At 43.5% G+C, this 26,058-nt stretch overlaps 2 protein-coding genes across 2 annotated transcripts; one reads left to right on the forward strand and one right to left on the reverse strand.

The window, feature by feature from the left end:
* The first annotated feature begins 529 nt into the window (after window positions 1-529).
* On the forward strand, window positions 530-5,504 carry LOC144506896 (EEF1A lysine methyltransferase 3-like). Its single transcript, XM_078233250.1, has 3 exons — window positions 530-700; window positions 3,097-3,208; window positions 5,023-5,504. The coding sequence occupies exons 1-3, from the start codon at window positions 530-532 to the stop codon at window positions 5,502-5,504; spliced, it is 765 nt and encodes a 254-aa protein (XP_078089376.1).
* Window positions 5,505-17,970: 12,466 nt separating this feature from the next.
* Window positions 17,971-25,574, reverse strand: LOC144506897 (EEF1A lysine methyltransferase 3-like). The gene is made up of 3 exons (XM_078233251.1): window positions 25,455-25,574; window positions 24,000-24,111; window positions 17,971-18,371 (listed from the first exon to the last, which is right to left on the reverse strand). The coding sequence occupies exons 1-3, from the start codon at window positions 25,572-25,574 to the stop codon at window positions 17,971-17,973; spliced, it is 633 nt and encodes a 210-aa protein (XP_078089377.1).
* Window positions 25,575-26,058: the final 484 nt, after the last annotated feature.

Raw genomic sequence — 26,058 nt, forward strand, 5'->3', positions numbered from 1 at the left:
ATTGGAGGTGCGGGGGGGGGGGCGGGGGGGGGGGGAGGTTCCGAAGGTTACTTATTGAAGCAGTCAGGACAGTGAATACCAAGAGGAATGTCAGCATGTTTCACATAATCACAGAATGCACAAGGGACGCGAATAGAAACTCAAGGAGGGAGACTGAAGAGACAGTTTAGATTTAATTATTTAAGGCAGAGGGCAATGAATGAATCTCATGGCTTAGCACAGAAGACAGTGGGTTCCTTGCCTGGAAGCGTTAATAGAAAGAAAGATCTCTCGATATTCCGTTCATTATTAACCAGTTGATCATTTGTCTCAGGGCCGTTGCGACGACCTAGCGGATTGCAACGTCGACGACCATGCTTTATTGCATAACAATAGCAAGCAGAATGATTGGCTATGAAGAGCTCTTGGGACTTCCGGAGGACGCGCCTGGCGCTTTATAAATGCAAGTTGATGTTTCAGGCCGCTGCCACGGTCCCATTCCAAATCGCCGAGTGCCCATCCGGGGAAGTCTGGAGGAAGATTGGAAAGGATGGCGACAACGCTGTCCTCTGAGTACACCAGCAATGATGCCGCAAATGAGGAGAATTACTGCCCAAGCTGCTATATCACTCACAGCAACTTCCAGTTCTGTGGATATCAGTTGAAGGTCGCACAGATTTTGGGCTCTAACCTGGGCGTATCTGCATATGTCTGGGACGCTGTAAGTTCGTTGCGTTCGTTGGTCGGTGCAAAGCCAGTCTTGTGTCTCTAATGTACTTATTAGATAAATTGTAACTTCTTTCTCTGTTCCCATTGACATTTTGTTTGTAATTATCCTCTTTTACTCGGGAAATAAGCTTTAAAAGAGATCACCGTCTGGCACGTCTGGTCCACAGCCCGGTGTGTGACTGGCTGGAACATTCAATTGTCAAGCACATTTGAAACTGAACCCTGTAGCTTTCACCCGCGTACCCATTCTCCAATGGCGATTTCAATGCCCGTTTGATGTTCAGTGAAGCTGATGAAATCATCCACTCTGTTCCGGGTGGCGTGTTTTCTCTCTCCACCATGATTTGCTGATCTGTGCTGCTCCCCACAATCACCTTCTGCTTCTTCAGCCTGCGAGCGTGCGGTCTCAGGCGGAGCGTTTATGGAAAGTTTAATAACTTCAGGGTTAGAGTCTTTGGATAGTGCCGACGCGGGTTACTGGAACATTCCAGATGTTTATTTTTCGTGGTCCGGGTACCACGCCGCATGTTGCAGTTTCACTGAGTCATTGATGCAGCTTTGACTGCGATCCAAGTAGTTGGATGAGGGACTTGGACTGACTCTCATTTAAATTATGTGCAGGGCGAGACGGTGGGGAGGCAAGTTAGATCACTTATCTGCTCTAAAGTAAAACGCTGCAGATGCTGGAAATCCGAAGTAAAGGGGAAATGCTGAAAACAGGCCAGGACGCATCTGCCGTGGGCAAAGCAGAAAAATGTTGATGGCTTATCATCAGAATTAGGGAAGGGTTCGGAATATATTAGGTTTTAAACAAGCGAAAGAAAGAAAAATAATTATTTATTCGTGGGAGGCGGGCGCCACGGGCTGTGCCAGCATTTATTGCCCATTGCCATTGAACGGAGTGGTTATTTCAGAGGGCAGTTAAGTGTCAGACATTGTTGTGGGTCTCGAGTTACATGTAGGCCAGACAAGGTAGGAAGGCAGATTTCCTTCCCTAAAGGACAATAGTGAACCAGATGAGTTTTTACAACAATCAACAATGGTTTCAAGGTCATCTTTAGACTTTTTATTCCAGTTTTTATTGGATTCCAATTTGAACCCGCCTCCACAGACTATTGCTCTGGGTGTCTAGATCACTAGTCCAGTCATAATACTACTAGGCCACCATCCAAGATAACGAACTAAGAGAGAGGCCGGGGGTTTGCAGGAGAGGGTAAATGGGAACGAGTTGATAGTGCAAGTCTTCAATTAACATCGGCCCCATGTTGTCCCCTTTATCTTTGCAGGTGTTGGTTTTACTTTTGCATTCTCTATTGTTTTTGCTTTCAGGCCACAGTCTTTCAATGCTCTACAATTTACACCTCATCGAGGTACATTTTTTTAAATTTACTAATTCCATTATTATTCCATTTGACCTTGCAAGTACGGCGGAATGCCACGTCGTCCCAGGAAGATTATGCCCAAAATATGTGACCTGTGATTAGACCAGTCAATGCCAATCTGGGTGCTTGCGTGGTCAGTATTTGACTGACAGTAGTTCCGAGGACACTACCTTTATCTTTGTAACGCATCGTTCGAACGCAGATCCCACCAAGTTTGAAACCAGGTGTCAGGTCCCAGAATTTTAAATTACTTAGTCATTCTTTTATTCGTTGAAGGGATGTGGGCTTCCCTAGTTAGGACAGCATTTATTGCCAATCCTTAATTACCCTTGAGAAGGTGGTGGCGAACTTACTTTATGAACATCTTGATTTTCATGAGGTGTAGGCACGTGTACAGTGCTGTTAGGGAGAGAGTTCCAGGATTTTGACCCAGCAATGGTGAAGGAATGGAAACATATTTCCAAGTCAGGATGGTTGGTGGCTCGGAGGGGAACTTCCAGGTGGTGGTGTTCCCTTCTGCCTGTTGCCCTTATCCTTCTAATTGGGAGTGGTCGTGTATTTGGAAGGGGCTGCCTAAGGAGGCTTGGTGAGTTCCTGCAGTGCATCTTGTAGACCACTGTGCACTGGTAGTGGAGGGAGTGAATGTTTGTGGATGGGGTGCCAATCAAGCAGACGGCTTTGTCCTGGATGATGTGGAGCTGCTTGCGTGTTGTATGAGCTGCACTCCTCCAGAAAAGTGGAGAGTATTCCATTACACTCCTGATTTGTACCTTGGAGCTAGTGGACAAGATTTGTGGAGTGAAGGGATGAGTTACTCACCACAGGGTTCCCGAGTGGCTGATCTGCCCATGTAGCCACGGTATTTAATCGGCTAGGCAAGTTCCGTTTCTGATCAATGATAAACCATCAGGATGTTGATTCCACCATGGTAATGTCAATGAATGTCATGGGGCGATGGTTAGATTATCTCTTGAAATCCTAAACTCTATGTTATCCCTCGTTCCAGGGAATTGCTCTTTGCCGGTATTTTGAGAAGAGAAACATCATCTTTAGCGGGAAGAAAGTGCTTGAACTGGGATCGGGCACTGGAATCGTGGGGATTTTAGCAACACTACTTGGTGAGTGCAAGGGTGGGAAGTGCACTGAGCCTCTGCCTCAGACAGGAATATGGACAAGGGCAATGCGTATCTAAGTCGATGAATGTATGTTGCCAGTCTGTGATTTGATTAATAAAAGCAAAATGCTGCGAATGCTGGAAATTTGAAATGAAAACAGAAAATGCTGCATTAGCTCAGCAGGTCTGGCAGCATCTGTAAAGAGAGTTATCGTTTAGAGTCCATGTGACCTCTCTACAGAACGGAAGAGAGGTGGAAAAGCAATGAAGTACATAGTTTGAGAGGGGGTGGAGGAAGTGGGGAAGAATAGTTGGACAGGATAGGTCAGAGCAAAGGCGAGATTGACAAAAGTGCCATGGACATAAGAGTGAATTGCCATTTTAACTCGGCATCTTGCTCTGATGCCCACACGTCCATCCACGGCCTGATGCAATGGTGGATGTTAATGGTGCCATTAGGGACTGAAAAGTACTAATAGTGGCAAAAGGTAAGAGAGGAGAATGTGTTAATGAAAACAAAACCTAACAAGGGACAGGTGGCCATGTGAGGAAGGACTGGAGTCGTGTTGGGGCCATCAGGAACCAAGAAAAGGAGGGTCAAGATGGAGGGGAAAGTTCACAGTCTAAAGTTGTTGAACTCAATGTTGGGTCAAGAAGGTTGTAATGTGCCTAATCGGAAGGTGAGGTGTTACTCCCCCAGTTTGCCTTAGACATCAATGGAGCATTGCATCAGGCCGTGGATGGACGTGTGGGCATCAGAGCAAGATGCCGAGTTAAAATGGCAAGCGACGGGATGGTTTTAGGATTAAGCTCCCTTGACTTTGGGTAAGCATATATTGGAAGGAATTCGGTCAGCTTACAGCAAACTGTTAGTTCTCATCTAACTTTAAAAGATAACGTAAACGAGGTCAAATAAATTTCCAAAAGAGCTCTTATGTTCACCTGTTGGTCCAATTGGGTGAAGAATATTCCTCAACGCTAAACCAAAAAAATCAACTTCTCCTGGTGTCCTGACCAGCATTTATCCCTCAACCGACGCTACCAAAAACACATTTTAATTCTTGGGAAATAAAGTAAATTGCGTAAGTAATTGGCAATTGGAAGAAATTGGAAATTGGAATAAATGTGGAAACAGCTTTCTGAAATCGAATCATTCAAAGAATTTAGAATTACGGAATCATAGAATCCCTACAATGCAGAAGGAGGCCAATCGGCCCATCGAGTCTGCACCGACAACAATCCCACCCTGGCTTCCCATAATCCCACGTATTTACCCTTCTAATCCCCCTGACACTCAGGGTCAATTTAGCATGGCCAATCACTTAACCTGTACATATGTAGGAGGAAACCGGACACAGACAGTCACCCAAGCCTGGAATCGAACCAAGGTCCCTGGCGCCGTGAGGCAACATTGCTAACCACTATACCACCATGGGTGGCACGGTGGCACAGTGGTTGGCACTGCCTACAGTGGCACAGTGGTTAGCACTGCTGAGCTGAATGTTTTCATGACATCAGCCGTTGTGTTAGTGCGCCTGGGAAATTGACTTAAAATTAAAGATATTTTGTCAGCCCAGAAGATACAAGCGAGTCGCCGTACCCAGGTGTTCTGAAAGGCTGCAATCATCGTCATACGGTGACTCCTGGTGGCCTAGAGCCCATCAAAGGTGTGACATAACATGGCCCAATGCTGTCCGGCACCGTGTGGGACAATACTTGTGGCAGTCCTCGAGTGGTTACTTTTTGATTATGCGATCACAATGTGGAATCAGTTGTAAAGGGCCAACCAGAAATGACTTGTCTTTTCCCCCTTGTTAGGTGGAGACGTAACGATGACAGATAGACCGAAAGTCCTGAAGCAAATCGAAAAGAATATCCTGGTCAACGTCCCCGCTGCTTGCAGACACCGTTTACAAGTCTGTACCTTGATATGGGGTGAAAACCACGTTGACTTTCCTACCGATTATGACTTCATCCTCGGTTCGGATGTTGTATATAGCTCAGTCACCTACCCGGCTCTCGCAGAAACATTGCGCTATCTGGCCAGACAAGGGACTACAATCTACCTCTCTTCAGAATTACGAAAGAGGAACGGATCCGTTTCGTTCCATGAAGAGCATCTGCCTCAATATTTTAACTGTCAGGTTGTTGACAGGTTGGATAACAAAGATATCACCATCTACGAAATGACTAAAATTGATACAAGTCCTGGGGATTGTGTCCCAAGGAACGATAGAAATCAATGTGTCGCTGAACCCGACACTGGGATTAAACCAGCCGCCCTACCATCGCCTCACTAAGAAATATTCAATATTCTTTCAGCATTTTTAATTTAGGCTTCATTCCTATTTGCCCCTGTTTAACTGACATCATTTCACAGGGATCGATTATTTCTAATGTTTGAGCCAAGGGCCTATTTGTCCTGCGTGAAGATGCGTTGGCTTTACTCTGGTGAAGTAGGAATGGTCATAGGTTAACTATACATAAATCTTTATGTCATGATGCGGGGTGGCAAATTATGGAATTAATTTCAATGAGTCTGGTCATTTGCGAGTTGGCACCAGTAAAATGACCAGGGAAGTTGATATTTGCGACCAAATTTCCAATACTATGGCAAACCACTCCAGCCCCAAACTACATGATTAACCCTTATTGTCCTCGTCCCACCAATTACACTCATTCATGCAACCCGCGACCACGAGTTTGGGTCGTCCCAACATCGTGGGCATCGCCATGTGATGGAAAGAATGCTGGTGCCTCTATCATAGTTTGAGACAACAACATGTGTAAAAGTATATATTGCCACAGCAAGTCGGCCACCCCAATGAACTGCAACCCACATTAGGCTAACTACATATTCACTGTTCAAAAGCTGCACAACGTGTTCTTATAATGGGAATAAAGGGCAACCGCATGTCAGCTAGTCCAGTATACTAGCTGCATGTAATTCATTGGGAATTGGCGAATGCAACAACAATGCACATTGTCATTAGACATGCAGTGCTCACATTCGCAGGCGTGAGCAAGAGCACCTTATCCTTTTGGTTGAATAACAAGATGAAAAGCAGGGTGCAAATATTCTTTGATCGTTGAGAGTGCGTTACTCCATCGGTCTGGGAAAGTGGTATATGATTGTAACTAAACGTAATAATTTAAAATATTATGTGTGTACGCAAGCCGATTATAATGAGCATATTATGCGTGACTTATACCATGTCTGCGTCACATATCTGCCTAGGATACTTTCCGTTGGAAAATATTGTGTAAACGGACATTAATTATGTTGCCAAAGTCTGAACATGACGGTTTATCCACTTCCTCGTAAACGATCTCCAATGAACTTCTAATATGGCAAAGTTAAATACTCCATGCTTCAACCATTTAAATATAAATGCAAAAGTTACGTGATTGAAACCAACTGTTCCAAAAGTGTTGCAAAATGTCTAATACTTGACCTTAGTTGATGCAATGTTGCTTACAATGTTGAAATTAACTTGGACCCTGTTACGTTGAGCCTAGTTGATACCATGGCATTGTGATTCTGAAAACACAAGTGAAATAAAATAAATGGATACAGCAGAAAAATCTGAGTCCTGTTATGTAGGTTTTCCCGTTAAATTTCGCAAATAACTAATAACTGCTGAACGATGTTATTGCGACCCCACAATTTACTGACAGTTATCTGAGTGACGTTTGATATTTTGATCCGAGTCGGTTTATATAAGGAACAAATTAAGCATTTATGTTGTTTGTTTTAAATCCTGTGTTAATGTTCTTTTATCATGTTTGATTAACTGCAAAAGTAAGAAGGGTACCCTTAAGAAGGGTAGGAAGGATAACCCAGGTAATTATAGGCCGGTGAGCTTGACGTCCGTGGTGGGGACGTTGTTGGAGAAGATTCTTAGAGATAGGATGTATGCGCATTTAGAAAGGAATAAACTCATTAACGATAGTCAGCATGGTTTTGTGAGAGGGAGGTCATGCCTCACTAACCTGGTGGAGTTTTTTGAAGAAGTGACCAGAATGGTTGACGAGGGAAGGGCCGTGGATGTCGTCTATATGGACTTTAGTAAAGCGTTTGACAAAGTCCCTCATGGTAGGCTGGTGAAAAAGGTTGGATCTCATGGGATAAAGGGGGAGGTGGCTAGATGGGTGGAGAACTGGCTTGGTCACAGAAGACAGAGGGTGGTAGTGGAAGGGTCTTTTTCCAGCTGGAGGCCTGTGACTAGTGGTGTTCCGCAGGGCTCTGTATTGGGACCTCTGCTTTTTGTGATTTATATAAACGATCTGGAAGAAGGTGTAACTGGGGTGATCAGTAAGTTTGCGTACGACACAAAATTGGCAGGACTTGCAGATAGTGAGGAGCATTGTCAGAAGCTACAGAAGTATATAGATAGGCTGGAAATTTGGGCAAAGAAATGGCAGATGGAGTTCAATCCTGATAAATGCGAAGTGATGCATTTTGGTAGAAATAATGTAGGGAGGAGCTATACGATAAATGGCAGAACCATAAAGGGTGTAGATACGCAGAGGGGCCTGGGTGTGCAAGTCCACAGATCCTTGAAGGTGACGTCACAGGTGGAGAAGGTGGTGAAGAAGGCATATGGCATGCTTGCCTTTATAGGACGGGGCATAGAGTATAAAAGTTGGGGTCTGATGTTGCAGATGTATAGAATGTTGGTTCGGCCGCATTTGGAATACTGCGTCCAGTTCTGGTCGCCACACTACCAGAAGGACGTGGAGGCTTTGGAGAGAGTACAGAGGAGGTTTACCAGGATGTTGCCTGGTATGGAGGGGCTTAGTTATGAGGAGAGATTGGGTAAACTGGGGTTGTTCTCCCTGGAAAGACGGAGGATGAGGGGAGACTTAATAGAGGTGTATAAAATTATGAAAGGCATGGATAGGGTGAACGGTGGGAAGCTTTTCCCCGGGTCGTTGGTGACGTTCACGGGGGGTCATAGGTTCAAGGTGAAGGGGGGGAGGTTTAACACAGATATCAGAAGGACATATTTTACACAGAGGGTGGTGGGGGCCTGGAATGCACTGCCAGGCAAGGTGGTGGAGGCGGACACACTGGGAATGTTTAAGACTTCTCTAGACAACCATATGAACGGAGTAGGAATGGAGGGATACAAAAGAATGATCTAGTTTGGACCAGGGAGCAGCACGGGCTTGGAGGGCCGAAGGGCCTGTTCCTGTGCTGTATTGTTCTTTGTTCTTTGTTCTAACTAGAAATCTAATTCGATTAAAATAAATCTAAGCTATTCGCAAACAGTAGGCACCGAATAGATAATGTTTCTGCTATTGGTATCAAGGCAATATCACCATGCAAATATTTTAATTTGGAAATTCCTTCACTGGGATAAAGCCTTGGGTTCACATAAAGGATATACACAAATTGACAAAATTTCTCCGGTATGATTTTATTACACATCAGCTTGCAAGTTGAATAAACTGCGACCACATTTCCGCATCACTTTGTCCATTGACATTAACAACATCTTAAAGGAGACCAGCATTCCTTTATCCAGCCGTTTGGTGGCAAGTGGAGATCCTACCAAAATGTGCGCTTTCGTTCTCATTCAGAGACAACACAGTCAGTTCGAATAGAAAAGTTAAGAGTTGCATTTTGATAAAGTGAATTAGGAGAAGTAATATTAACCAACTGGTGCAAACTTAATTGGCTGCAGCAATAGACAAACCCGGGGGTGAACGTAAACAAATCTTCAAAGGTAGCAAGACGGAAAAAAAACATACGGTATGACTGGTTTAATAGAGAGAGGCAAACAGTGCAAAGCAAAGGCAATTATGTTAAATCTTTATGCATCACTGGTTAGGCTGCCGCTGGATTGTTGAGCTCAGTTCTCCCATACAATTACTAACCACATGAACAGGTTCGAAATATAGAAGTGTTACAGCACAGTAGAGCGCCATTTTGCCCTTCGTTACCTTGCCGGATTCTCGGCAAGAGCAACATACGAACAAGGAGCAGGAATAGGCCTTTCAGTCCCTCCAGCCTGCTCTATTTACTAAGACCATTACTGATGTGATAGTCACCTCGAATCTGCATCTCTCCTACCACCCCCCCCCCCGCCCCCCATAACCCATCACCCCCTTGCTTACCAAAAATCAATCCCACCTGTATCTTAAAATCCTCAAAGACTCTGCTTCCAGAGAGTCCCAAAGACTCACTACACCGCGAGTGAAAAAATCGCCTCATCTCTGTTCTAAATGAGTGACTTCATATTCTTAAACAGTGACCCCTACTTCGAGGTTTTCCAACTAGAGGAAACATCCTCTCCATATTCATCCAGTCAAGACCCCTCAGCATCCTATACGTTTCAATCAAGTTGCTTCTTGCTCTTCGAAACTCCAACGGATACAAGCATAGCCTGCCTGCTTTCGTCATGCGAAAATCCGCCCATTCCAAGAATTAGTCTGATAAACCGTCTCTGAACTGCTACCAACGCATTTTCATCTTTCCTTAAATAGATGGCCAATATTGTACACATTGTCCCAGACGTGTTCTCACTAGTGCCCTGTACAAGTGAAGCATATCCTCTCTATTTTGTATTCAATTCCCTTCACAATCGAGGATAACATTCTATCAGCTTTCCTAATTACTTGTTAGACCTGCATACTAGTCTTTTGTGATTCATCCACTAAAACAGCCAGATCGCTCTGCACAGCAGAACTCTGTAATCTCTCACCAATTTGGTAATATGCTTCATTTTATTCTTCCTGCCAAAATGGACAACTTTCCACATTTTCCAAAACTAAACTCCATTTTCCATATCTTCATCCACTCACTTAACCTATCTATATATTTTTGTAGCCTTATTATGTCCACTTCACAACTTACTATCCTACCCATCTTTATATCATTAGTAAATTTGGCAACCATCCCTTCAATCCCTTCATTCAGGTCATTTAAATAGTTTCCAGAACGGATTCCTGTGACACAATACCCATTACACTTTGCCGAACTGAAAAAGATCAATTTATGCCTGTTGGGGAGCACTTCAGCGGTCACGGGCATTCGGCCTCTGATATTCGGGTAAGTGTTCTCCAAGGCGGCCTTCGCGACACACGACGGCGCAGAGTCGCTGAGCAGAAACTGATAGCCAAGTTCCGCACACACGAGGACGGCCTCAACCGGGATATTGGGTTCATGTCACACTATTTGTAACCCCCACAGTTGCCTGGGCCTGCAGAGTTTCACTGGCTGTATTATAGAATTTTTTTTTAAATAGAAACCCTACAGTGCAGAAGGAGGCCATTCGGCCCATCGTGTCTGCACCGACCACAATCCCACCCAGGCCCTACCCCCACATATTTACCCGCTAATCCCTGGAACCTACGCATCAGGACTCTAAGGGGCAATTTTTAACCTGACCAATCAACCTAACCCACACATCTTTGGACTGTGGGAGGAAACCAGAGCACCGGAGGAAACCCACGCAGACACGAGGAGAATGCGCAAACTCCACACAGACAGTGACCCGAGCCGGGAATCGAACCCGGGACCCTGGGAGCTGTGAAGCAGCAGTGCTAACCACTGTGCTACCGTTGGTCTGGAGACAATACACATCTTTTTAGCCTGTCTTGATGCTCTCTCCACTCACGTTGTTTTGTTTCTTAAAGACTTGATTAGTTGTAAGTATTCGCATTCCAACCATTATTCATGTAAATTGAGTCTGTGTCTTTATATGCTCTGTTTGTGAACAGAATTCCCACTCACCTGAAGAAGGGGCTTGGAGCTCCGAAAGCTTGTGTGGCTTTTGCTACCAAATAAACCTGTTGGACTTTAACCTGGTGTTGTTAAACTTCTTACTGTGCTATTATGCTGCCAATCTTCTTTTCATGCAAATATGATACCCCCTATAACGTGAGCCTTTATTTCCCACATTCTCCTTTGATGTGGCACTTTATCAAACACCCTCTGGAAATCTAAGTACAGTACATCCACTTGTTCCCCTTTATCCAGGGCATAGGTTAGTTCTTCAAAGAACTCCAATGAGTTGGTTAAACATGATTTCCCTTGCACAAAACCATGTTGATTCTACCTGATTACATTGAACTTATCTAAGTGCCCTGTTATAATTTATTTAATAATAGCTTCTAACATTTTCCCTCAGTTAGCCACACTCCTCAGTCTTTTCCCTGCATCCTTTCACATTTTCTGTCTTCCGATAATTATCGAATTGCCCTTTGAAAGCCACGATTGAGTCTGCTTCAATCATATTCACAGACAATACATTCCAAATATTAATGTGTAAAAGATTTTTTCCCCTCATGTTACCTTTCCCATTCACCTTAAATGGGTGTCCTCTGTTTCAGGTTATGTTCTTTGCTTGCCAGTTGTGTGGCGTGACTGTTACGTGATACTGATCATCCCAAGCCTGTATGATACCCAAGATTTTTGCAGTAATGCACTGACTGCTTCATTTCTGAGGAGCTGCAAATGACGTTGAAACACTGTGCAATCATCAGTGAACATCCCTACCTCTGAAATTATGTTGCACTGTAATCATTGACGAAGCAGCTGAAAGTGGATTGGCTTGAGGAACTTGTGCTGCAGTATTCTTGGTTTGAGATGATTGGCCTCGAAACGCCACAACCATCTTTCTGTTTGCTAGATATGATTACAACCAGTGGAGACTCTTCCCCTGATGTCCATTGAGTTCAGTTTTGGGCCATAGTACCAGGTCTTCACTTTATTAACTATTCTTGTTTTGGCTTTAATTCCCTTGTATTGCACCGTTTCATTGTTTCTGACAGACGAGAAAGAGAGTGGTGCAAATTAAGGAGATGGGATCCTGTTGTTTAAAAAATAGCCTGCAAGCCGCCTGAGTGAAACACTCCCCTGCTTTCTCTTGTTTGTTGTTGGGGAGTGTCAGACACCGTCCAGTCTATCTCAGCTTGTTGCCCCTGGCTGATGCCCTGAATTTTTCCATGGGCTTCTTCTGCCCGTCCAACTGTCACCTAACAGGATCAGTCACTGAGTGGCGCATCCCACACCCAGTTGAATGCGGTATCACATGCGAACTTTCATTAAAGAGCCATCGAGGCGATAAAGCCTCTCCTTCATCGAGTCTGGGTCATTCAGTTATCTTTCAATTAAGCATGTTTCGGCTGCATGATGCGGGCGCCATGGTTCCCGACCACGAGAAAGCTGGGAGGAGTCCACTGGGGAAACACCGGCTGCCCTCACCTAGTTAATAGGCGCTGACAGCTGCCGGACCAGTCACACCCCGGGACTTTAGGGCGGGAAAGAGTTGGAGACAAGGTGGGATGCACAAAGGGGAGGGGGGAATCAATACGAGCTGAATGTCCCACTGCACCCGACACAGTATTTCTTTCTCGCCCATAGTTTTGAATATTAACATCCCTGCAGGAGGTTGCTCGTAAACTGTATCCAGGCAGAATCATTGGGAGGATAGGAACTTAAACGTTACAAAATATATCAGCTGCATGGAATCTTATAGAATAATGTCCAGCTGAAATTCTTAGGTTAAAGCACATTAGGAAGTCCGGCAGTTTTAAATGAAAAGCACTTAATACAGCAATATGAAGAATTAATTTTGACCATCAGTGCAGATAAAAGATAACATAAAATTATTTTGCAATTAAATTGGGAGAGATTTGACAACAAAGACATACACAGCAAATTATAGTAGCCAATAAACCAGTGACTATTAGTTGTATCTGCAGGATAGAGGGGGGGGTAATGATTACACATAAGGAATGTCATGGGTTCAAGAACATACATATTTATCAAACTTAATATTACTGTGCACACAATTTAATTAAACATCATTGCAGATTAATATAGGGGTCTGGCCGAATGCTGCAAAACATCGTCATAACTTATTTACCGATGGCATTTTCTGAACAGATGGCTACAATTTTGCTCATTTTATTGTCAGCAGCAAATTCTCAATATCCTACTATAGGGGTCGATTATGCGCATGGCAACATATAAACATACCTGATTTACAGATAACCAATTAATTAACTTGGTATAGAATGGGCTGCCCAGTGATGTTAAAGATATAGATTTCCGGAAGGCATTTGAACGGGTCCAAATAAAAGACCGTTCAGAGAAATGGAAAACAATGGGGTTGGAGGCAATTTTTTCCCACATAGGTAGAGGGTAGGCTCTGAGGTAGAGGGTAGAGAGTGGGCTTAATGGTAAAGAACTGCAGCTCTCTAGAGGTGATTAGAGGTGTCTTACTTGGACCATAGTTTTCATTTCAATTATCGATTACTTCGAAGAAGGAATGGAGACACATTTTCTCAGGACACTAAGTTAAGTGATACAGTAATTAGTACGAATGGAATCAGGAAATAACAAAGAGACAGTAGTAGATTCTGAGTGTGTAAAACTGGCAGATGGAGTCAAACTTTGAGGAAAGGTGGCGCCATCGACTTTGGACAAAGGAAAATGGATCATTACATTTTCTATGTGGTGAGAAGCTGTCAGTGGGCAGAGAAGACGGATCCTGTACATTAAAAACTAAAACTAAACTAGTAGGCAGATTACCAAAAAAAATTAAAAACCTGTATGGCTTGAGACCACAAATAAGGTAGTGCAATGCATTGTTTAAAAGAACAAACTGTTAATATAAATAAGTAACGATGTTTGACAATAACAGTAATTCAGCAGAACATAATAACAGTAATAACTACGAAAACAGGAGGACTGGTAAAACAGATCTTGCTTACAGGCCACCCCTTTGTCTACTGAAAATTCCCCAAATCCCGCACTTGCTCAGAAACCTCAACAGTCGCATGTAAAATAAGTACATAGAAAAATGTTTTGTCAGAACACTCTGTACTCGAAATAACACGCTGCAGCCAAGTTTAACATTAATCTTCACCGGGCTGGAATGGAGTGCGGGTTAAATTGCAGTTGCACGTACGGCTTCATAGAAGAAACCCTACAGTGCAGAAGGAGGCCATTCGGCCCATCGAATCTGCACCGACCACAATCCCACCCAGGCCCTACCCCCACCCCCACATATTTTACCCGCTAATCCCACTAACCTACACATCCCAGGACTCTAAGGGGCAATTTTTTTTTAACCTGGCCAATCAACCTAACCCGCACATCTTTGGACTGTGGGAGGAAACCGGAGGAAACCCACGCAGACACGAGGAGAATGTGCAAACTCCACACAGACAGTGACCCGAGCCGGGAATCGAACCCGGGACCCTGGAGCTGTGAAGCAGCAGTGCTAACCACTGTGCTACCGTGCCGCCCCGTGTTTGCTTAGATTGTTTCCCCGGTATTGCATTCAGCTCCGGACAAGAAAAATGCATTGAAATTCGAGTGGGTGTAGAGCCAATTAACCAGAATTATTCTGAGGTTAAAAGATTTAGATTATAAAGACAGGTTTCAAAGGTTAGGCTTGTGTTCTGGCGAGTATCGAAGGTTAATATGCGAGAAACACAGTTTCCAAGATGGCTAAAGCATTAGTTAAGGAATATATAGAAAAATAGCAATACAATAACCCATTCATGTTATAATGCTGCAATTTTCTGACGGTTTAGTCCAGTGCAGCACCTTTGAAAGCGGTGTTTCTTAGTGGAGTCTTAATTTCGTGGGCGCACTAATCAGAAAAGGAGCTTTTCTTGAACGTATATATACAGCCACGCACATTGCGTTGGATACCAAATAGTTACAAGAATTGTTTTCTTGCTAGGTTCTGAACAGCCAGAAATCATAACTGTACAGCCTCAGCTATATAGAAAAACAAGCGCAACAAACCCAATGTCACCGAAATCTACCGGTGACACAAGTTTCCAAGTATCGGTCTTAATGCGAGCCATTTTTGGCTGAAAACGGTTGCGAAAGCTTCAGATTTGCCCTTTGCACTCGATGCCGGGTGCAATTAGCGTTGAGAACGGAGATAGTTATGGAGCCTTCTCCTTAGTGCTAAACGGTTTCTTTTATCCCTGGAGGGGAGTAGGGCATTAAGCCCCTTGTCTCTGTTCTGCCATTGAACTCAGATTTCAGCTAATCTGTACATCAACTCCACTTACCTGCCTTAGTCCCATATATTGTTGCCTAACAAAAACATGCCAATCTCAGTTTTGGATGTTTCGATTGAACAAGCCTCGGCAGCTTTTAGGAGAAGATAATTTCACGCTCCCACTAGCATGTGTGACCAAGTGCTTCCTGACAACAATCCAGACCAGCATAATTATATTGTAAGGTTGTATCCCCATGGTTTGGGCACTTTCACCAGAAAAAATAATTTCTCAATCTACATTACCACATCCTCGAATCATCTTAAACAGCATTATCACCCTTTAATCTTCTATAATTCCAGAAATCTAGACTGTGAGTCAGTAGGATTGTGATTCTGGACTCGGGACTTGAGAATCTAATTCAGTCTACACCTTCAATACTCGCGGAAGTACAAACTTTCTTAATCCCGATATAATTCTGGCGAAATTACCCTTCATCGAGTCCAAGGCCCATATATCCTTTCAGGATGCAAGGCCTAAAGTTGAATGCAGTGGTCCAGATGTGATCCAATCGGAATTGTGTAACTTCCACCTATTTGTACTTCCGACCTACCGAGATGAAGGCTAACGTCGTATTAGCCTTTTTAAGCATTTTAATACTTATCCACTAGGTTTAAGTGATTTCTGGACCTGGAGACTCTACGGCTCTCTACTCCACTCTAAGTATTTAAAAAGAGAATCTGGTCTATCTTTCTTAACTCCAAAGTGGATGAGCCTTCTCTACATGGAACTCCATCTGCCACCGGTTTGCCCACTCATCCTGCGTGGTGATACATAGTTTCATATTTCAAATGAGATTGTATATAAGAATTATCTTGATATAAGAACCATGCAATGTCAAGCTGTAAGCTGATGAACTTCATTTATTATTTTGATTATTGTTATTCATATTTTACGCAGTGATACTATTTAAAACCACATGGTTTTGGGAGAGGAAACAAATAAAGCAAATGAGCCATTGTTTATTCTACAAGATATGTTTTATTCAGATACTGGAACAAAGTTCAGCTTTATCAGTGTTTTATTGTATCCAGCACGAAATAATCAACATTTACAAATGACATTGATATACACCAGACCAGAGACATTCAGATATTCCCAACATTTGATGTACGATAGCGTTCTATCGTGTTACATTCCAAGTGTTTGCACTATTCATACATGCTCCGTATTTGTGTTATTTCGCAACGGAAAATAATGCTCCAGTAGTTAGGAAACGTGTATACTGGAGCTAGTGATAGCGAATAAAAAAAGAGAATACCGCAAAACCTTAATTTTAACACTGGATCCAATTGCCGCTTCACAAAACAACAAAGGGTTCACCTTTACCGATTTAAGCCGGTTAGTTCGGTCGGGTTTAGCTAAGGCAGTGAGAAGAAAATGCATCAGGCGCATGCTCACTAAGATCATGCGAGTTTCAGTTCGTCAGATGCACCGTTTAAGTTGGGAAGCTTTATTTCAGGCGTCGGGTTGTCTTTTTGGTCATACATTCAATCATGACATTCAAAGTCCAATAAATGCAGGCGGGTAAAGCAGCAGGTTTTAACTTGTAGATTATAATTGGGGGTACTCATCAGTATTCCATAGCTCAGCCTGCAGAGTTGGAATTCCAACCAAAGGGGCTGCTGGGCTGCCTGGGGTAAATGCAGCATCTTGCAATCAGATTTTGTGATAGAAAATTGCATTTAAGGTCAATGGGAAGAATGAAGTTGGAGGATGGTGGAGCCATCGACGATTAGAGGCGGTAACTGTTAATTACATTCCCAGAGTATGAATGAAATTGAAATAAAATCATTGGAAGTTTTGAAACATACTTATTCAGTGAATTACCCAGAACTGAATAAATATGAGTAATATGCCCTTCAAAATATTGCTACCAATTAAATTGCTCCTTGTGTGACTTCTCGTATTTAACGAGGAGTTTAACTACTTTATTTTTAACATGTGCGTCTTTGTTTAATAAGGGACAGATTTTTTCATACCAGTACCACTGCATGTTCATCGCTGATACCGAATCGAACTGTAACTCAATAATGTTTACATTTTAACTATGAACCTGTTCGGGGATGATGTATTCCATGCCGGGAACAGTAACTCTTCAGACTCAATCCCTTTATAAGCTGTCGCGTTTGCCTAGACCCTGACTTCGTTTCTGGGTGCCTTGAAGGAGATGAGTGCTGAACTACGGGCTGATGTGGAGAAGGTGAAACCTTATGGGTCAATGAAATCCTTTAACCACAGTGTTGTTAAAAGGAAAGAGGTTTCTAGTTTAGCATTTCAGGGACTCCTGCTTCTATGTAAACTTTCCTGATTGTTGAATCTGGACGCAAGGTGATTAACTTTTATTTTCTCTTTTTTGTGTGTTGTACCGTTGTCTTGTTTCAAGGATAAATTACATATAGCTCTACGGGCTAAAGGGATCAAAGGATATGGGGGAATGGGGGACCAGGATATTGAATTCGATGATCAGCCATGGTCAAAATGAATGGCGGAGCAGGCTCGACGGGCCGAATAACCTATTCCTGCTTCTAGTTTCTATGTTTCTAAAGCGTATTGTGCCATATATATCACCAATGTTTGGGAGAAACAGGAAGGAACTTGAAAAGGGAAGAAAGGAAAGTAAAGGCACGATTTTTATTCAAACTGACTGTCGAATAGTTAGTAAACCTCGTCTATTCCCCTGAAGAGCGATAAGCGGAAAATAGATCGTTGTCTTTCCCCATCCCTGCATCAGAAACTAGTTGAATCGCCTGGAATCTTTCTGGTCAGTTTGAAAACACAGCTGCTCCCGCTGGTGTGGATGATCTCGCTATTAAACTGCTCTGGCACCATCTCGTCGTGGAACTTGGCGGAGCCCTCTCTGTATTTCACATCAGAGGACAGGTAAATTACCGTCTTGTCCTGGCAGAAATACCGCAGTGTCTGTAAAAGGCCCAGAAATTGCGTTGGGCTGTAAACAACGTCCGACCCGAGGATTACATCAAAGTCGGCTTGAAATTTATCCTGATCGTTCCCCCAAGCAAGGGCACTGGTTTTCGTACGGTGCCTGCAGCTGGGTGGGACGTTAGCAACGATGTTATATTCAATCTGCTTCAAAACGTACGGCCTGTCCGTCATGGTGACATCTCCACCTGGCAAATATAATAAAAGAAGAGCACAATTATCCTACTGTTTCCCCGCAGCGCTGGTTGCAACGTCCGCTCTGGTCACAGGAGAGAGAGAGAAATAGAATTCTGTAAAATACGGACTGCCTGAGCTACCCACTGTGTATGAGTGAGCCGGGCAATAGCAGAATTGCACATGATTAGGAAGCACATGTCCTGTGCAGGAATATGTGAATTGAAATCAGCCACACACTGCCTGCTCTGCATTCGTTAACTGTAATGTAGATTTCGCCGGAAGATTAATTAAGAAGAAGATCGTCCCTAATTCATCTGCAAATGAAACAGAGTAACAATATTCTGCAATTACTGTCCGTGTCCTTTTAGTGCGGGGAGTATTAGACAAGCACACGACAGCATTGTTTTAGCACTTTTCCAACGCCTGACCATGCGGAAAGATCCATGTCTGTGGACAGTTTAGAGAGTGTTATAATATTCGAGATCTGACAAACTGTCATTGCAGGGAGATTCAAACCGAAAGACTCGAAGGGGTACATCATGTTGCAGCTTTATAGAACCTCAGTTAGGCCGCATTTGGAATATAGTGTTCAATTCTGGTCGCCACATTACCAGAAGGATGTGGAGGTTTTGAAGAGGGTGCAGAAAAGATTTACCAGGATGTTGCCTGGTATAGAGGGCTTTGGGGAGAGATTGAAGAATCTCACTGGAACGACAGAGACTGAGGGACGACCTGATGGAAGTCTACAAGATTATGAGGGGCATGGACAGGGCGAATAGTCAGAAGCTTTTTCCCAGGGCGGAGAAGTCAATTACTAGAGGGCGTAAGTTTAAGGTGCGAGGGGCAAGGTTTAAAGGAGATGTACGAGACGCGTTTTTTACACAGAGGGTGGTGGGTGCCTGGAACTAGCTGCCGGGGGAGGTAATGGAAGCAGATACGATAGTGACTTGTAAGGGGCATTTGGACAAATACATGAATCGGATGGGAATGGCGGGATATGGTCTCCGGAAGAGTAGAGGGTTTTAGTTCAGTCGGGCAGCATGGTCGGTGCAGGCTTGGAGAGCCGAAAGGCCTGTTCCTGTGCTGTAACTTTCTGTGTTCTTTGTTCTTATTTGAAGACAATAAGTACGGTTGTATTGAACTTCGTTTCACAAACTTCGCAGGAGATTTACAGAAAAAAGAAGTTTGTTAGGCGAGTGCCCATTTTGTTTAAAAATGTGTTGTATCCGAGTCTTGCCGAATCCAATCCTTGTCAAGGGAAAGGAATATAATGTGCAGCAAGAGATTCTGAACCTTCTCTTGCGTTCCTTTTCGCACTTGTTCCTAATGTAATGTATTTCTTTAAAAAATATGTTAAGTAATATTGAGTGGTGATGGGAGATTCTTAAGGTCATTGAAAAGTTGCAGAATATGAGGGGAGTGGGTTCGGTAGTTTGTTGCAGAAATATTGAACTCGGTTGATGCCCAGTGGGTCAGGAGATAATGTAGCTATTAGTGAAGATGTTATTAACACTTAGCAGCGGAATATCAACTTCTAAGTGCATCTTATTGGCAGAAGGCTTTCCGCCTGGATCTAATATTCACATAGATTTAATAATTCGATCTTATTCATTCATAGAAAGCTTCCCCGTCACTCAATAAGCGTGTTTTAGCGTTGTTTCTCTTGTCGGACTTTTTAAAATCCGACTAATTGCAGCGCCGATCAGTTTCACTCCTAAGGCTGGATGTGGAGATCCACTCGGTTGTACAAGATGAGAAGTTTTTATTTCAATAAACATTTCCTGCCCTGAAAACAGTGCCTCTCGCACCGCTTCAAATGTGGGTCGGAGCAAGTTTTATCATCTGACCCAAGCAACCATTATTCACTTGGATGTTTGTGATCTCCCAGAGAACACCGGATAATATCAACGCGGTTGTCTGTGTCAAATTTCTCCTTTAAGACTATTCAGAACCATGGAACCGATGTGGATAAATAGAGTTATAATATGAATCAGCCATTGTCTAATTGAACAGAGGAGCTGACTCGAACAGTTGAATGACCCACTCGTGTTCTTAGATTCCATTTATGCCTGTCAGGGTAAACACTTGAAGCAGAGGTATGACAAACAAGTATCAGAAACAGGAGAGGGCCGTTTGCCCCCGAGCATGCTCCTCCTTTCGATAAGCTGGTGACTGACAGGAGTGTGGCCTCAACTCCACCTACCTGCCGGTTCCGCCCCGGCCCACGTAACCCACGATTCTCCTGTCAATCAAAAAGCTATCTTACTTAGCCCTCTCCAAAGCCTTCACACTATTCCTGTAATGTGGCGACCATAATTGAAGAGAATAGAACATAGAACATAGAAAAGCTATAGCACAAACAGGCCCTTCGGCCCACAAGTTGCACCGAACATGTCCCTCCCTACAAGGCTTACCTATAACCCTCTATCTTACTAACTTCCATGAACTTATCCAAAAGCCTCTTAAAAGACCCTATCAAATCCGCCTCCACCACCACTACTGGCAGCCGATTCCACGCACCCACCACCCTGAGTGAAAAACTTACCCCTAACATCTCCTCTGTACCTACTCCCCAGCACCCTAAACCTGTGACCTCTTGTGGCAACCATTTCAGCCCTGGGTAAAAGCCTCTGAGAATCCACTCTATCAATACCTCTCAACATCTTATACACCTCTAGCAGGTCACCTCTCATCCTTCGCTTCTCCAAGGAGAAAAGACCTAGCTCTCTCAACCTATCCTCATAAGGCATGCCACCTAATCCAGGCAACATCCTTGTAAATCTCCTCTGCACCGTTTCTATGGCTTCCACATCCTTTCTGTAATGAGGCAACCAGAACTGGGCACAGTACTCCAGGTGGGGTCTGACCAGCGTCCTATACAGCTGCAGCATTATCTCCCGATTTCTAAACTCAATTCCTCTATTGATGAAGGTCAGTATTCCATACGCCTTCTTAACCACAGCCTCTACCTGCGATGCTGCTTTGAGCGCCCTATGAACCCGAACCCCAAGATCATTCTGATCTTCCACACTGCCAAGAGTCTTACCCTTAATATTATATTCTTTCATCCTATTCGACCTGCCAAAATGAACCACCACACACTTATCTGGGTTGAAGTCCATCTGCCACTTCTCCGCCCAGTCTTGCATCTTATCTATGTCTCGTTGCAACTGCTGGCATCCCTCTACACTATCTACAACACCACCAACCTTTGTATCATCAGCAAACTTGCCAACCCATCCTTCCACTTCCTCATCCAGGTAATTTATAAAAATCACAAAGAGCAAGGGTCCCAGAACAGATCCCTAGGGCACTCCACTGGTGACCGATCTCCATGCTGAAAAAGACCCACCTACAACCACTCTTTGCCTTCTGTGCGCAACCCAGTTCTGAATCCACAAGGCAATGTCCCCTTGTATCCCATGTCCCTTCACTTTCTCAATAAGCCTTGCTTAAGTGTGGCCTAACCAAAATTTTATAAAGCTGCAACTTGACATCTTGGCTCTTGTACTCAATGCCCCAACCAATAAAGGAAAGCATGTCGTAAGCCTTCTTTACCACCCTATCTGTGGTGGCCCAGTGGTTAGCACTGCTGCCTCACAGTGCCAGGGACCCCCGTTTGATTCCTGTCTCGGGTCACTATCTGTGTGGAGTCTGCACGTTCTCCCCGTGTCTGCATGGGATTCCTCCCGGTGCTCCCATTTCCCCCCACAGTCAAAAGATGTGCGGGTTAGGTGGATTGGTAATGCTAAATTGCCTCTTAGTGTCAGTGGGACTAGCTAGGGTAAATGCATGGGGTTATGGGGATTGGGCTTGGGTGGGATTGTGGTCGGCGCAGACTCAATGGGTTGAATGGCCTCCTTCTGCATTGTAGGATTATATGATTCCACGTCTGTGGCCACTTTCAGGGAATTATGGGCTTGAACCCCAAGATCCCTTTTGTACATCATTGCTGTTTAGGGTCCTGCCATTAACTGTATGCTTACTCTTAACATTTGATCTCCCCCAAGTGCAGTACCTCACACTTGCTCGGATTAAACTCCATCCGCCATTTCTCCACCCATATCTGCAACTGATCTGGATACTGCTGTATCTTTTGACAACCTTCTACACTATCCACAACTCCACTTATCTTTTGTCGTCTGCAAATTTACTAACCCACCCACCTACGTTTTCATCCAAGTGATTTCTATGTATTGCACAAAGCAGAGGTCCCAGTACGATCCCTGCGGAACACCACTAGTCACGAACCTCCACCCAGAAAAACATCCTTCCACCATTACTCTCTGATTTCTGTGAGGAAGTTAATTCTGAATCAAAGTGGATAAGTCAAGGTGGATCCCATTCATCTTAATCTTCGGAATGAGCCACTACGAGGGGCCTTGTCTAAAGCCTTACTAAAATCCATGTAGACAACACCCACTGCTCTACCCTCATTGATCACCTCGAAAAAAAATCGATCAAGTTAGTAAGACATGACCTGCCCCACACAAAGCCTACTTCATGCTTCATGTAAGCTCACCAATCCTCTAACCATGCTGATATGTTACCCCTGACAGGATGAACTCATTTGATATCGCACATTGTGGATTGCACAACGTAATTGGAGAGGCAAAAAGGCTAACACCAACAACTAAGAATAATAATTTTAGTGCATTACATAAATATATATATATACAGTTTATATATAGATTAGTATAGGGGTTCGAAGGGTAAGCACGAAAAATAATAGATGGAATATTAGGCACCACAAATAGTAAATAAATGGTATACATTGTGAATAGGAGCTTTTGTCGTAAAGCTCATGATACATGTAACATATGACGGATAAGTGGCAGGTGAAATTTAATGCAGAAAAGTGTGAAGTGATATGTTTTAATTGGAAGATTGAGGAGAGGCAATATAATATAAAGAATCAAATTACAAAAAGCGCGCCGGAACAGAGAGCCCTAGGCTACTGGTTCAAAATCGTTAAAGGTAGCAGGGCGGGTTGAGAAAGTGGTTTATTAGACTTACAGAATCCTGAATTTTACAAGTAGGGGCACACAGTACAAAGGCAAGGATGTCGTGGTGATTTGTTTTAAATATAAGACTGGTTCCGCCTCAACTGGAGTATTGTGCCCAATGTTGGGCTTTCAGTAGAATGTGAAAATATTGGAGACGGTGCAGAACAGATTTCTGAGAATGGTTTCAGAGTTGAGGGATGTCAGTTACCTGGATAGATAAGAGAAACTGGGGCTGTTCTCCTTAATAGGAGTGTTGATAGGAGATTTAATAGAGGTATTCAAGATCATGGAGAGTCTAGACAGAGGATCTAGAGAGAACTAGTTCCCATCTGCGGACGAGTCCAGAATTAAAGGACACCGATTTAAATGCTTGGGGAAGAACCGATGGCGGGATGAGAAAACAAAACCTTTTGGCTCAGCGAGAGTTTAAATTCCAGTATTCACTGCCTGAAAGTCTGGCGGAGGCCAGAAAGTTGGTAATTACCTCAAAGCGAAAATAAAATGCAGGGCTATAGGGACCCAAGGGCCGTGCTGTAACCATTCGGTGATTCCACGATTCCAACTATATGGATATCGTTTTAATCAGCAACTAAATGGTTAGAACTCCAAATGGCAATCGGAGAATTAACTTACCCAGCAGCGCCGCTAAAATCCCCACAATTCCTGTGCCAGAGCCCAGTTCAAGCACCTTCTTCCCAGTAAAATCAATCTTCACAGCCTCGAAATATCGACAAAGGATCACCCCCTGAAAAACAACACACTCATATCAAGACGATTAGTCGCAAGGTGCTCAAATCTTGAGAGCAGTGTTGGAAAATGAATGGAAGGTGGGAAGTTGTTAAAAGATCGCCCAGGCACCTTGGTGCAGGAAGGTTCAGACTCTTCTCAGACTCTTGGCTGTGGGGCAGAGAGGACGAAGGAGAATCGCTATCTCCCAAATGAAAATAGAAGCTATGTTGTGGTCATGAATAATTTAAGAATGTTGAACTTCTCCCTATCGCATCATAATGACGGCTATTTATAATGTCTAAGTGTAGGTTTTTAACTGAACCTCATGTGCTTTTTTATATGATATTGTTTTTTATATTTGTGTTTTATGGTAGAATTTAAAGTTGTTCCGACCAACATTTACCCCTCGGCCATCACAACTCATGTTTATCTGATCTTTCACTCATTGTTGTATGTGGTACCGTGTTTCTGCACAGAGCCAGCACGTCAACCAAGTAAATGTTGTTCGGAACAACTTTAAATTGTACCATGCATTCGTCTCCATCGTTCGAAGAGGTCAGATGCTTACAAGTTCCATAGAATCCTTACAGTTCAGAAGGAGGCCATTAACTACAGGAATTTTAACTATCGCATTTAACGTTTAATTGTGTCTTCCGAACGTGCAAGACACCAAAGATACATTCCAATAATGTATTGCTTTGCGTCCCCTGAATTGTATCGCTATGTTTCTTTTGCACGTAAATAGTAAGTGTGCCCCAAAAAACAACTGTGTGCTGGTTAGTGCTGGTTAGAGATATGGAAATCCTTCAGACGTTTTCTGCACAGAAAGACTCCAATTATAAACGGAGCTTTGCATTTTGAAATGTGTACATGCAGATCACAGGTATTAAGTTTGACTCAGGGAGTAGAACTGTTGCTACATATTCTGAGTCAAAATGCTGGGGCTTCAAGTTTCAAGCAAGGGACGTGAGAATAAGCCGACTCTTCCATCAAGCACAGTGCCCTCTTTTCTACATTACTGCAGTGACTGTGATTCGAAGCAGTATTCTTTGGTTTCATTTCTTAGTTGCGATGAGTTTCTATGGCAATTGAAAAGGGACCCAGTTGAGAACACTCATTATATTTATGCCGTGTCCAGGAGATCCACGTTGCCAATCCAAATGGCGGAACATTGCACTCCATGAAGGAACTGGTACCATTCTGCCTCGGAATGAGACCCGGAGCTGACCTTCGAGATGCACCGACCTAAATCAGCTTTTAAACCAAGCGAGCATAGCCCAATTTTCAAAAGTGTTTCAATAGGCTGGGAATTCACTTTGAAACCCAAACAAAACATTTGTAGCAGGCCTCTGGACTTACGGGTCCCCAGACATAAGAAGAGACGCCCAGAGAAGCTCCTTTAAACATTGTGATCCTTATAGGGTGTCCACAGAATTCATAGTCCTTTTCCTCCAACTCCATGGAAAGGTTGCTACTCATCCCCTCTGATTTCAAAAGCACTCTCACCGATCTCCAAACAGATTCTCTTCAGTCCTAGATGCAGCTTTCGATCAGATACACTTCCGCAGAGCCACTCCGAACTTGTTATCTAGGAATAAGGACGGGATTTAAATAAACATCTGATGTAGAAGTCAATTTACCGTTTATCGAACGTTAAATCCTAGAATATCACTGGAAGGCCCACGCCAGAACGCAGGAGAACTCGCTTCACGTCAAGATGGATACACAGATAAATAACAGTATTTACCAAATTCGACACGACCACAACATTGGTCCTTGATTCGTTGGGGAAGTTACATATAAATATTCAAAGAGACCGTGATAGATGAGAGCCGACCTTATTGAAATATATAGGATTCTCAGGATTTGACAGGATAAATGCTGAGCGATTGTTTCCCCTTGTGGGAGAGTCTAATACAAGAGGGCATAATCTCAGGATAAAGGGTCACCCATTTGAACACAG

This window comes from Mustelus asterias, chromosome 18 (assembly GCF_964213995.1).
Source record: "Mustelus asterias chromosome 18, sMusAst1.hap1.1, whole genome shotgun sequence".
NCBI classification, from domain to species: Eukaryota; Metazoa; Chordata; class Chondrichthyes; order Carcharhiniformes; family Triakidae; genus Mustelus; species Mustelus asterias.